The sequence below is a fragment of the Sus scrofa genome, chromosome 13 (assembly GCF_054392235.1).
Source record: "Sus scrofa isolate SSC_HxYL_T2T_F1_AM1 chromosome 13, Sscrofa_HxYL_maternal_Yorkshire_Landrace_v2.0, whole genome shotgun sequence".
Taxonomy (NCBI): domain Eukaryota; kingdom Metazoa; phylum Chordata; class Mammalia; order Artiodactyla; family Suidae; genus Sus; species Sus scrofa.
The window spans coordinates 155,596,316-155,608,534 of NC_139395.1; the positions used below are offsets into that span (position 1 = coordinate 155,596,316).

Consider the following 12,219-nt stretch of genomic DNA (forward strand, 5'->3'; position numbering starts at 1 on the left):
ACTCCACAACTCCTTCTCATTTTTCAGTATAATATCCATTGATTTATATTGGGTATCTTGGGTGGGATGTTTGATTGCAACAGTAAGAGAGAAGTTGCAAATATTTGACAGTTATTAAGATGTAACAAAAACAAGAAAGCTTTGCTGAAGCAAACCTGGAGGAAATAAAAAATGACATCAAACAGAACAAACTAGAACAATGAGCCTGAATACATATAATCCACTTTTCCTATTATTGGTTTTGATGACCCCCGTGTCCTCTAGTTCATAGTGCCATCATGAGCATTATATTTCATATCATTTATTAGAGTACATTTTAAAGCATACAATCTGTTTTTACACTTAAATGTCTCTATGGATAGGTTTAATATTTATGCTTTTTTAATCAATAGAAAAACATTTTGATTATATCTTTGGAAACATATTTTGTCAAGGTCAACAAACAGCTGAAATCATGTAGCTTTCTAATAGATCCCTTTGAGAAAGTGCTTTACCTTGCGGTAATATAAGCCAGGAAGTACTATGGCATTAAGTTAATGCAAAGCATTGTGATTCACCCAGTAAAACACATGGCTATGTACTTCATGGATTTCTTATACCTAACTACATCCTCCATCCTCATAGAATTGATCCCTGTGTTATTCATGAACTTCAATGCTACTACATGATTTACTGTATCCCAAGCAATCAGTGGTGGCTCCAATTTTACACTTTCTGGGCTGAACCTGATCTTATGCAGTCACCCTTCTTCCGTCTATTCCTCTCCATGCCTGGAAAGGTGCCTGCTCCCTCTACAGGCTCGACTTTGCTAGGAGAGGTGTTGACAAAGTTTCTTTGTCACTCCACATTTTGAAACTGACCTTCCTGCTGGAAATGCCGTAAATCATACTCCTAGCAACAAGAAAGAGTCTGTTGTCCTCATATAGGACAATCTGTGATAGAATGTGGCCCTAATCAATCCTGGAGAGAATTGGACCCACCCTGAAGGTCTCCGATTCCAATCCTGGACAAACGAATCTTATGTCTCCCAGTAGCTCTTCAGGCAGAAGACAAGGCCTTGTGTAGGCAAATGACTATCCCACTCAACTTTAGTCAAGTGCAATTATGTGCTAAATAGTAGACATGAAAGTAACAATTTACGTTGACTTCATCATCAGCAGGAGTTAACCCATTTTGTGATGATGGTGTCTAAAACCCCCTCTCAAGGAGTATGGAAACTTGATATTACCTGGCTCATCTGCAGAGATCCAACAGGACTTCACAACCAAACCAAAAGGCCATAGGAAACCTCAGAACTATTTATTCTTAGTTTCCACTCTCTGATTTTTTAAGTGACAAAACCAAAATTCTCAACACCTGAATGTCTTTCTAGCACCTTCTACTGGATTTTTAATTGTGTTTAATTTGATTAAAGTCAGTGGGTAACTTGAACACTATCAGCAATCATATTAATAGATGCTAAGTTGCTACCTGTTTTACCTCTCTGCTGTGATTTGGCAACTTAATGGTTCTAAATCTTGCTCCTGGTTGCTTATAGGCTGTTTCATTTGCTGCCATCCTGCTCTCCTTTTTCATTAGACTCTTCAAAAACTTCAGAGTTCTAAGGTACCCAAGTGCAGTGTCTCTAAGTTCTTGATAAATATTGTCTATTGAGGAGGATGTTTACATTTTTAATCTCCCCACAATCCAGAATTTTGAGTTGGCCAATATTTTGAATTTTACGACTTAGATTAGGCCAATAGTGTCTTGATCAGGTTTTTGGTCAGGCCTCTTCATATTCCATTTGAACTAAAGAATAAAGACCAAATTCCCTCTACCTGGTACATTTTGGCAAAAAAGGAAAAAAAAGAAAGCTTGCCAATAAATATAGATTATTATCTTCTTAAGCAACCGTTAACACTGAAAGAAATATTAGAATATGCATACATTGTACTTCAACATTTAAAATTAGGCACCCCCATTCTGAGGACTGATAGCTGATTTGAAGGCACCCTTTGAGAAGATGATTCTGTAGCCCTCTCTAGGGCACCATGTGGAACCTCCTGTAAAAAGCAGCACCTCCTTTCTCCTTACCCTCGATGGAAACAGGCAGCCTGATTCCCATCCAGCCATTCTCAGGGAGTTCATTTTTCAATCCCAAGTGGATGGCCAAATAGGCAATCTCAGGAGATTTGAGGGGATCAATTTTGGAGGAAAAATGTAATGAGTTTTCCTTGTCATGCAATGGAATTTCACCACTGCCAGGCTAGCCCCAGCTCACAGGAAGTTTACGAATAGGGTCCACACTTTAGCAGCAGGACACTGACCAAGAAGGTGAGTCAGCTTCCAAGGCCTTCTGGGTTGATCATCTGGGAAAACTCAGAGTAGGAATTATCTCCAGACAGTTTTCATCTCATGATGACATACACACACACACACACACACACACACACACTCCTGAAGATGATTCTACGAATGAAAGATGGCAGAGTCAAGGAACATGGCAGCCATTTAATAAATCTACACAGGCGCCTCAAGTTCAACTCACTTGTTTATGTAAATGGTGGCTTCTTAGTCTATCCCCAAATAAAAATATACCCTCTAAGTGTTACAAACAAAAATTTAAAATAATCATAAAATAGTTTAAATATTTCATTACTCGGCTCAGAGTTCTGATGGTGAAGCAAAGTGCGGTTCCCTTCCTCTCTCACATTCTCACTGGAACACTGTCTTTATCAAAGCATAGACAGCACAGTGTACTGAGATTGACTTAAAGCCTATCTGCCACATTTGCTGATAAGGCAGGAATGTACTTTTCAAATCTCCCAAAAGCAGCCTTCCTCATCTGGCACCACTATATTTCTTCACCTTGCTTCCATAGAGGGAAAAACTCTATACCCTAGGACTTTTCTTATGGGTTTACATCTCATTGGCTGTTGGTCCAATGTCTTGCTCATCGAATGAGAATGCAAAAAACACTGACCAAAGGCCTATTAACTCTTCCCTTGCTCACTCATCTCAGTGCCATCTGAAAGCAGAACTCATCAGCTGGCCTGCCAATTGTTTCTGCCATAGACACTGGCTTAAATGGTACAGGACAAAATTTCAAAACTTTACAAGGCTTATCAGGGAAGAAGGGAGAGAGGAATACGTATCCGTTGCAGGGCATCACCTTCTAATTTCTCACTGGAGGAGGTAACTTCAGTTCAGCCCTTACCCAGCCCAGCATCAGCCCTGGTTGTGAGATCTGCCCAGAGTTAACTGCTAGCCCTTCAAGAAATTTCTGCAGTGATTGAGCTTTTGGACAGTTTAGCTAGCCTTGAACCTCAGAAGAGGCACATTAGGGGCTAAAAATAGATCCTGTCTTTCTGTTTCTCAAACAAGACAGTTATCTTAGAAAGTTTGAAAGTGTTGATACCTGGATCGGTTTTGCCTTGAGAAGGGCTTCTGTGAAGCCCTTTTTGGAAGAGCACCAAAAATCTGCCAACAAGTTGTGTTACTTCTCCTTCCTCTCTCCAGCTGAAAAGAACCATCTGAAGTTCTAAATAACTGAAATAAAACCAGATTGGTTTATTGCATCTGCTTGCATATAGATAAAAGAAGAGCAGGTCTGAGTGCCTGGGGTGGGTGGTGGATGAAGGGGATTAAGGAAGGGAGAGGCGAGCTTCAAGTCTGCTCTTGAGCAATGGAGGGCGGGGGAGGAAGGAAGGCAGCCCCTGGCTAAAACGAAATACATTTTCAAGAAAGGCAGCTCTCACCAAGAAGGAGTGATGGCCACCCTGCAAGGGCTCTTTCCTCTAATGGTAAGGCTCCCTCCTTCTCCTGTACTCTGGTCCCAGCTTAGTGTGAATGGAGCGTGAAGCTGAGCTAGAGATGTTTTCTGCTAATACACCACTGATTTCAAACACTTCAAGTCTGGAGTATAGTTCTGCCTAAATATGAGGCTTTTCTCTACGATGACATCCTGTCCTTGAACGCTGATGTTAGAAGGAGAGCAGATCAGTTCACCGCTGCATACCTAACTGAAGATTGAGCACATCTAAGTGAGGTAACCCTTAGCTCAGCTCCTATCCTCTCTGGCTACCGGATTTATAAAGCAAAGGGCAGGACAATGGCAGAGTCTCAAATTAATAAAAGCCAGAGCCAGAAGGTCTTCTTGGGTTGTGCCAGTCTCAGAGTAGAGATTCTGATTTTCTATGCTGGTACATGGTGCCATCTGGGACGGGTCAGCAGGGAGTTCAGGGAAAGAGCCTGGGTAAATTCACCCACTGGATATCTAAGTGTACGTTAGTTTGCATTTCCAAATCTGCTTCTATTCTGGATAGTATGCTTTTACAAAGCTTATCAGAAAACTGGTCTAAAAGAACACATACTTTAGAGAGCATTAAAAAGCATGAAGTAAATAGGAGGTCTTCAAACCTCAATAGCAACATTTTCCAACACAGGCATAGGATTTCTCTCTTTCGAAATAGATTACCACATCCAGCTCTCACGGTAGTAGATCATGGCACTGGGGGAATGACGCAACTCATAAGCCCCAGGTATCACTGGAGGCCAGCATCTCATCCTTTTCCCTCACCTGACCTTTCCCTGCCTGCTCATATAGGCTTATTTGTGTTTCATCTTTTGGTCCTTTACTTGACCTCTCTTCTGGCAAATGGCCTAATTAATACATGGTCAAAAGGCAGAAGAAAGAGAAGAGGCCCAAATAAGACCAAACTTGGATAACCTCTGCCTGGAAAAAGGCAAGTTGCCCCTATAATAACTTCCAGATGAATCATGAATTTTTTTTTTTTTCAGACACCAGTAGGTGAGCTGCTGTCATTCTATTTGCCTCCCACTTCTTGCATCCAGAATCACTGATCTCCGCTGGGGCTGGTAAAAACAGCTGGTTGAGGTCTCTAGTCTCTGGCCATTCTTAGGGATGGTCATTTTATTCCTAAGTGTAACCCCTTCTGGTGTGACCCATGTGTTTTCTGCCAACTCTCCACAAAGAAGCCCAGGGGAAATTGTCTGAGTGGGACTTCTGATAGGGGACAGCAGGACCTTGGAATCTGTCCCTGTAGATGAGGTGGGCGGGTGGTCCATAATGGGGAAAGGAGGACTGAATAAGATTAGGCTCTGAGGTCTTCCTGGTCTTGACCTGTGGAAAGGCTTAGAACTCCCTGACGGGCGCTCGATTTTTGAAGAAAGAAGGTTGTCTCCGGATGGCTCTGTCTCTGATGTGCGCTTTCGACATTGCACGACTGCATCCTGGGAGGAGAGCAGGTTGGGCAAATCTGGTTCTGGAGAAAGAGTGGGTCCCTCGCACATGTGAGGTGCGGTGGAGTCCAGAGGTGAGGACTCGAGGGGTCCTATATCTTGCTTTGGTTTCTCTTCCTGGGGGCTTTCCAAGGAGGAGAGAGAATCATCTTTGGCACGTTTCTGAGAGGTCCCACCAGTTGAACCGGGTTCCTCTTGGCTCCTCTCAAGAGGCTGAGCTCCATTCTCCTCTGAGCTCTGGGAGGGCAGGGGCTGTGGGATCTGGGTGTACTGAATTTTGGGTGGGATGACCGGGACGGCCCTGGCCTGGCACATTTTGACCATGAAGGAGGTTCTCACAGCTGACACACTCACAGGAGCTGAGTTACGGCGGCCTGTCAGGGCATGAGTGACAATGTCCAGGTCCTGAGACTCTTGGGAATATACCCTCCAGGGGTCTACTTTACAGTGCGATGGGGTCATCCACGTGACCTCTGGGTCTCCTGGCTCAGAGAACTGCATTTCAGGTGAACCAAAGGAGGCCACATTCTCAAACCGGAATAGGTCAGTGATAGGAACGGCAGAGTCCAAGTTGAGAGAAGAAGGCCTATTTTTCCCCTTTGGGGGCCCACATTCAGTGCTCTTCAGCACTAACTTTGGGGGATGCTCTCCAGGTGAGATGCTGTCCTGCATGCCAGGCGAATACTCCCTGCTGCTCTCTGGCCCAGGAACACTGTCTTGCTCAAGTTGAGGGTTGTGGTGCCCCAGGTGTGGCCCCAGTTCCTCTCCCTCTACTAGGCTGACAGGGCTGGTTTCTGCTGATTTGGGCGGCAAACCACCTGGTCCCTTCTGGTTGGGAGGATCCTCTGTCCTTTTCAGGCCAGAGAACTCTTGAAAGGATCTCACAGCTTTCTCATCCCATCCAGTAACATCTCTGCTGGGTGCCAAGGGCTGCAGAGGTTCGGAATTCCTCTCTGCTTCAAGATTATCACAACTGCTGGAGGAGGGACCCTCAAGAGTCCACTGGCTCTTAACCATGATTTTGCTGTCTAGAGAATGGCTCTGGCGAAGGCTGGGCCTGTGGGAAAGCCTCTTCTCCAATCGGTGGCCCTGGGAGCCCTGCATCTGTGCCTCCTGCACATCTTTCAGGGTAGGGGAGTGCAGGGGACTTGTCACCCACTGGGGCTCCTCCCAGGGCTCCACCATCTCCAGGCCATGCTGGGCAATGTCTGTCACAGTGTCGTCTTCATCACAGTCTGAGGGCTCCTGTACTGAGTGGGTTACATCCCCTTCTCCTTGTACAGAAATCTCAACCTCCCTGGTTGGGCTTGGATAGCTAGAGCCTTTACCTTCAGGAGCAGTAATCTTTGAATTTTGCTTTTCATTCTGTTCTGGAGAGGCCTCCTCTTCCTGACAGAGATTGGGGATCCCAGGGCTGCCTTTGGACTTCAGCTGGTCTGTATATGGATTTGTTCTCAAATTCTCAGATGAATCTTCTCTCTCAGGGCTACCCATCAATAGCTGGACTAGAGGTGCCTCCTCCATAGGAGTTGGAGGGGGAGGAGAAGGCGGGAGCAAAGGAGACAGATTCCCTGGGCCTCCCCCCTCCATCTTTGCTTGTGGAGAAGCCATCTCAAATGTAACTATTTCCAGAGGAGTCAGGCTAGCAGGGTCTGGGCGCAGGCCCTTCTCCAGCTCGCATCTCTGGAGGATGCTGGTTGTCTCTACCCTTTCTCTATTGGCTGCTGCAGAGATTCCTTGTGTGCTCTGATTGGTTGGATTCTTAGTGCACTCCTCCAGAGGGGCTGAGATTGGAGCTGGGGCAGAGCCACAAGGTAAGCTCCTGGGAGACTCTGGGGAAGCAAAAGGCACGGGACTAGATTCGAGAATAGGCTGAGTTGGGCTGATCTTAAGAGCTGGTGGTGGCAACGAGGAGAGTTCCTCCTCAGATTCAATAATTTTCAGCTCCTGTTGTATCTCAGGCCATATCAGGACATTGGCCAGATCGTCTTCATCCTAAAAAATATCAAGAAACTGATTACTTAGAACCAAAGACTCTTGGTGCTGACATGTAGACTATTTCCCAGGGAGAGTGAAGGGACTGGAACAGTGCCCAGCCACACCCCCTCGCTTACAAAGGAAGAAGCATTAATAATAACTGTGGATATTTATTTATGCTTAGCATGTGCCATAACATGTTTAACTGTATTTTCTTAACTTTCCCAAGAACCCTAAAAGATAAATACTACTGGAATTACTCCCGTTTTAGAGATGAGATTTATGTTGAAACAGATTAAACAATTTACCCAAGTCACACAGTAGCAGCTCAGGATTCTAATCCAATTCAATCTACCTCAGAACATAAGCATGGAATCTTTGTGTACTGCTATCTTATAAAGCAAATCAATCTCTGATCTCATATAACCTTAGGCTGACCCGATGGCTCACAAGAATGAGATCCTCCCAGTAGAATGAAAATGTTAACTCTTGCCCTGACACCTGCTTTCCAAATAGATAAATATAGCTCCCCCCTTATAACCAAAGAAATACATATTCCATATGGGAAAAAGATTTAATGCATATTGAAAGAAAGAAGAATGAAAAATAGCAAAATGCAACACTCCTACTACCCACAATAACCGCCGATAATGTGATGGGTGCCTCCTCCTGCATCTTGTTTGCTGTTCTTGTCTCACCTCAAGTCCAGCTTTTCTTTGTCCTTGGCTCCTCCCTTTCCCTACACAAAGCCCAAAGCTGTAGACAGGAAAGGGATGAAGGGAGGCCTGGTCAGGGCCAGGGAAGCAAATTTCAGTTCCTTTCCTTTCTCGTCTGAAAGCCTTATTCTGTCCCAAGGAGAAGTCGTTTGGGGAGGCATTTCTCTCCTGGCGTGGGGGAGGGATGTGGGGGGTGAGGGTGGGGAGGGCCTTCTTGAGAGGTCTAACCTGCTACCAGCCTGCCATCACTTCTCTCCTGGCTTTGATCACACGTCATTTCATATTACAGTTAACTGGATGCCAGTCTTGCCTCTCCCAACAGACTGTGAGTTCCTTAATCAGGAACTGTGTTCATCTGTCTTTGATTCCTCAAGGCCAAAAGATGCCTGGTATACTGCGAATAATTGCAAAATAAGGATCTGTGAATTAAAACGGATTCATTGTTTTCTTTTGACTTATTTCTTTCTGATAACTCTCCAGGAATAGGATTACTTCGTTAGAGAGCAGGGGCGTTTTTGAGATCTGATTCCCCTTTTGCATTTATCTGTGTACACTTCTCTTTCGCCTACTCGACTGTGCCCTCCTTCAGGGCAGAGGCATCTCTTTACTCTCTGCAGCACCTACATGATTGATCTCTTGCTAAGAAACACTACATTTAGATGAATAAGTCAACATTGAAACTTCCGTCCACCCCACTCACTCTGCCATTTCAGTAAGTGGACTGTAGTGCATGTTTTGTTTAGATCAGATGTCCTCGATTCTTCCTTACTCCTTATCCAGTCCTTCACCAAGTCCTACTTGGCTGTTCACATAGCTCTTAAAGTCTTCCATTTCTATCCCCAGTGCCCACACCCTAGTCTAAACCACCATCTTTTCCTCATCTGGTCTGCTAAAGACTAGCCTTCTAAGTGGCATCTCCACCTCCTCTCTTGCCCTTCTCCAAGCTATTCTCCTCATAGAATAGAATTATTTTTTAAAAGATAATATTCTGTACAGATTAGAAGTTTCCATTGTCCTTAGGTTAAGCTTCAAATCCCTTCCAAGCATCCCTGCCTGATGTGGCTCCTGCTTCACTCTTAGCCTCACTTGCTCTAGTCCATGTTCCCATTCTCTAGCCTTGTTCCTTATCTCAGATTCATGGCCCCTCTTACTCTTTCTGCCTGGGAGTGTCTCCCTTTCTACTCTTCTCCCTACCCCTTTCTCCTAGCTGAGTTCTCCACCTAAATATCTGTTCTTCAGAGAAGACTTCCCTGACCCTTCTGACCCACCTCCTCCCTCTGACTAGGGTGGGCCCCCCTCCTATATGCTCCCATAGAACCCCTACTTCCATATCAGCCTAGAAAAGACTTGTTTAATGATCTTTCACCTCCTAAGCTGTCAGCTCCAAGAAGACAGGGACGGTGACCATCTTGTACACTGCAGTGATCTCAGTGCTCAGCAGAGGGTCCGACACAAAGCAGGTGTTTCATACATGTTTATAAATGAATGAATGAATGAATGGATGCCTTTACTTGTTCCCATGAATCCAGCCTGGTTCTCCTAGCATTAACTTTATCTGCTTCTCAAAGCAATGTCATCATACTCGATCCCTCCCAGAATTCAAGGCCCACAATAATCTTTGCATCATTCTCCTTCTACAAATACAAACAAATCTTACAGGAACCCTTAGTCAGCTCTCCCAGGGCCACTGTGGTGTCCCAGCACTGCTCTAACTCTAGTCCATATGACTTTTGTGCATGTCCCAGAGACCAAGTTCCTGGAAACAAGTTAAAAGGCAAAGAATTTCCTTTTCCCCTCTGGCAACTCCTCTGGGTCAAAGAGCTGTTTCCCAAATGCAAGACCCCTCCCTGGATGTCCCCAGAAAACCTCCTCACAGCTTCATCTTAAGCAAGGATACCGCCCCCCTGAAGTCTTGGCAAATCCTAGTTCTAAAAAGTGGAAAAGGTTTAGTATGCTCTGGCATCATGTTTTCAGTTCTCCAGAAGCCACAGGAGAAAGGAATCCATCCTGGAAATCTTACAGAAGATTTCACAAACAAGCATAGGCAACTGTCTGTTCAGGATATCTGAGAGAAGAGAGCTGTCCCCACGAATGATCATCATGTTTGGGACCGGGGCATGACAGTCAGGTTTTGTGCTGCTTCAAGGATTGAATGGCCTTACGTTCCCAGGACATGTTACTGGTTTATGGTGATTTCAGGTCAGAAATATTTGGAGTTGAGTCTGTCCTAGGGAATCTGAGGTGCATGGTTCCTTCCTATCACCACAGGATCCCTGAAAACTTCACCACAAAAAACCCAGATCTGGCCAGAAGGCTATGCCCTGAAGTCCCTTTGATGGAAACTGGCTCTTCAAACAAACAACAGCAACCAAAAACTTTAAAATGTGCCAAGAACCCTTAGGAAAAAGAGGACCCTACTGGCTGGACAAGGCAGTGAGGCCATCTTACCATCTCATGGAGAAGCACTGCTTCAGCTCTGGCCCTGGTGTTCTCCTGCAGAGCACTGGACTCCACCTGGCCAGGCGCTTCATCCTCCTCTGCTGCTGCCTTCTCTGCATCCAGCTTCTCCAGTTCACCTGCATGGTGAGAGCCTAGGGAGCCTTCTGAGGCTTTCTTCTCCTCCAGTTGGGCACCCAGCTCCAGGGGAAGGCCTTTGCTACATTCCACTGTTCTCCCTGCATCTGGTCCTGGCTTGCTGTTCTCAAGAGCCGTCTTCTTAGGTACAGATGCTGCAATGAGGATGAGAGTTATCAGATGACGGAGACTCCATGTCAAGAGAGGTCAGTCCCAGCAGTCATTGTCCTGGACTAGTTCTTCTTCACAAGGATGGAGGGCATTCTCCCAGCTCACTGCTCCCTCACATTCTTTACCCTTCCCTCCTACCAATGGTCTGTTCTCAGATCCCTGAGTCTTAGACTGTCGGAGATGAGAAGGATCTGGCAAATTATCTAGTCCAGTGGTTCCCACCTGGGGACTATTTTCTCCTCCCCTCTCCAGGGGACACTTGGCAATGTCTGGAGACAATTTTGGTTGTCATAGCCAGGTGTGGGGAGTGGCTACCAGCGTCTAGGGGGTGGAAGCCAGGAATGCTTCTAAATAAACGCCAAAGCACAAGACAAAGAATTACCCAGTCCAAACTGTCAACACTGTTGAGGCTGAGAAACCCTGATCTAATCGAGTCTTTTGCTTGTTGCCTAAGAAATCTGTTATTACACCAAGCTGCAAAGATGTATTATGATTATGACTGCAGCTTCCTTGTGACTCTTCCCAGGGATGATCTACACATCAATTTGGATATATCTTTTTTTTTTTTTTTTGTCTTTTTGTCTTTTCTAGGGCTGCTCCACGGCATATGGAGGTTCCCAGGCTAGGGGTCCAATCAGAGCTGCAGCCGCCACCCTACACCAGAGCCACAGCAACATGGGATCTGAGCCATGTCTGCAACCCACACCACAGCTCACGGCAACCTTAACCCACTGAGCAAGGCCAGGGATTGAACCCGCAACTTCGTGGTTCCTAGTCGGATTCGTTAACCACTGAGCCATGACGGGAACTCCCAATTTGGATATATCTTTATATCTAAAGTGATCAAGCTCTGATCTGAAACATTTACCAAGACAGTAGAGAGGGAGGAAGACCCCACATTTGACCCCTACTGCCTTGCGTGAAGAAGGTCTTAGGTAACTGTATATGGTTGTTTCCACAGTGCAGGAGGAAGAAAATGTCATAAGAAAAAAAAAATCTTAAAAGAAAAAGCTCCAAGGCAGAAAACTAAAAACACAAGGCAGATAGTTGAGATAGGATGCCTTCTATGGGCAAAGAAACCGTCCCCCACAGGGACACAGGAGTTTGAGGAAATGGTGCGGGGCCTACAAAGCTATGGGCTCAATTGTGCAGATGCAGCTTAGTGCATCAATCCATCTCCTAAAGATGGACATTTGGATTGCTTCCTGTCTTTTGCTATGACAAATAATCCCATATTTGTATTTGTGCAGCTACTTATTTAGGATAAATTATTGGAAGTGAAACCTTTGGGTAGAAGGGTAATGCATCAGTCTTTTTTTTTTTTTTTTTTTTTTTTTTTGCTTTTGCTTTTTTTTTAGGGTGGCACCTGAGGCTTATGGAGGTTCTCAGGCGAGGGGTCTAATCAGAGCTACAGTTTGCTGGCCTACACCACAGCTGCAGCAACGCCAGATCCCAGCTGCATCTGTGACCTACACCACAGCTCACGGCAACACCAGATCCTTAGCCCACTGAGTGAGGCCAGGGATCAAACCCGCAACCT

At 45.4% G+C, this 12,219-nt stretch overlaps 1 protein-coding gene across 1 annotated transcript in view; it reads right to left on the minus strand.

Moving 5' to 3' along the window:
• Positions 1 to 285: 285 nt before the first annotated feature.
• Positions 286 to 12,219, minus strand: part of ARHGAP31 (Rho GTPase activating protein 31) — a 111,181-nt gene continuing 99,247 nt past the window's right edge. Inside the window, exons 11-12 of the mRNA XM_021070330.2 lie at positions 10,383 to 10,663; positions 286 to 7,236 (exon numbers count right to left, since the gene is read on the minus strand). Of these exons, the coding sequence (XP_020925989.1) occupies positions 4,801 to 7,236; positions 10,383 to 10,663 (2,717 nt within the window). The 3' untranslated portion in view covers positions 286 to 4,800. The remainder of the gene's footprint in view (positions 7,237 to 10,382; positions 10,664 to 12,219) is intronic.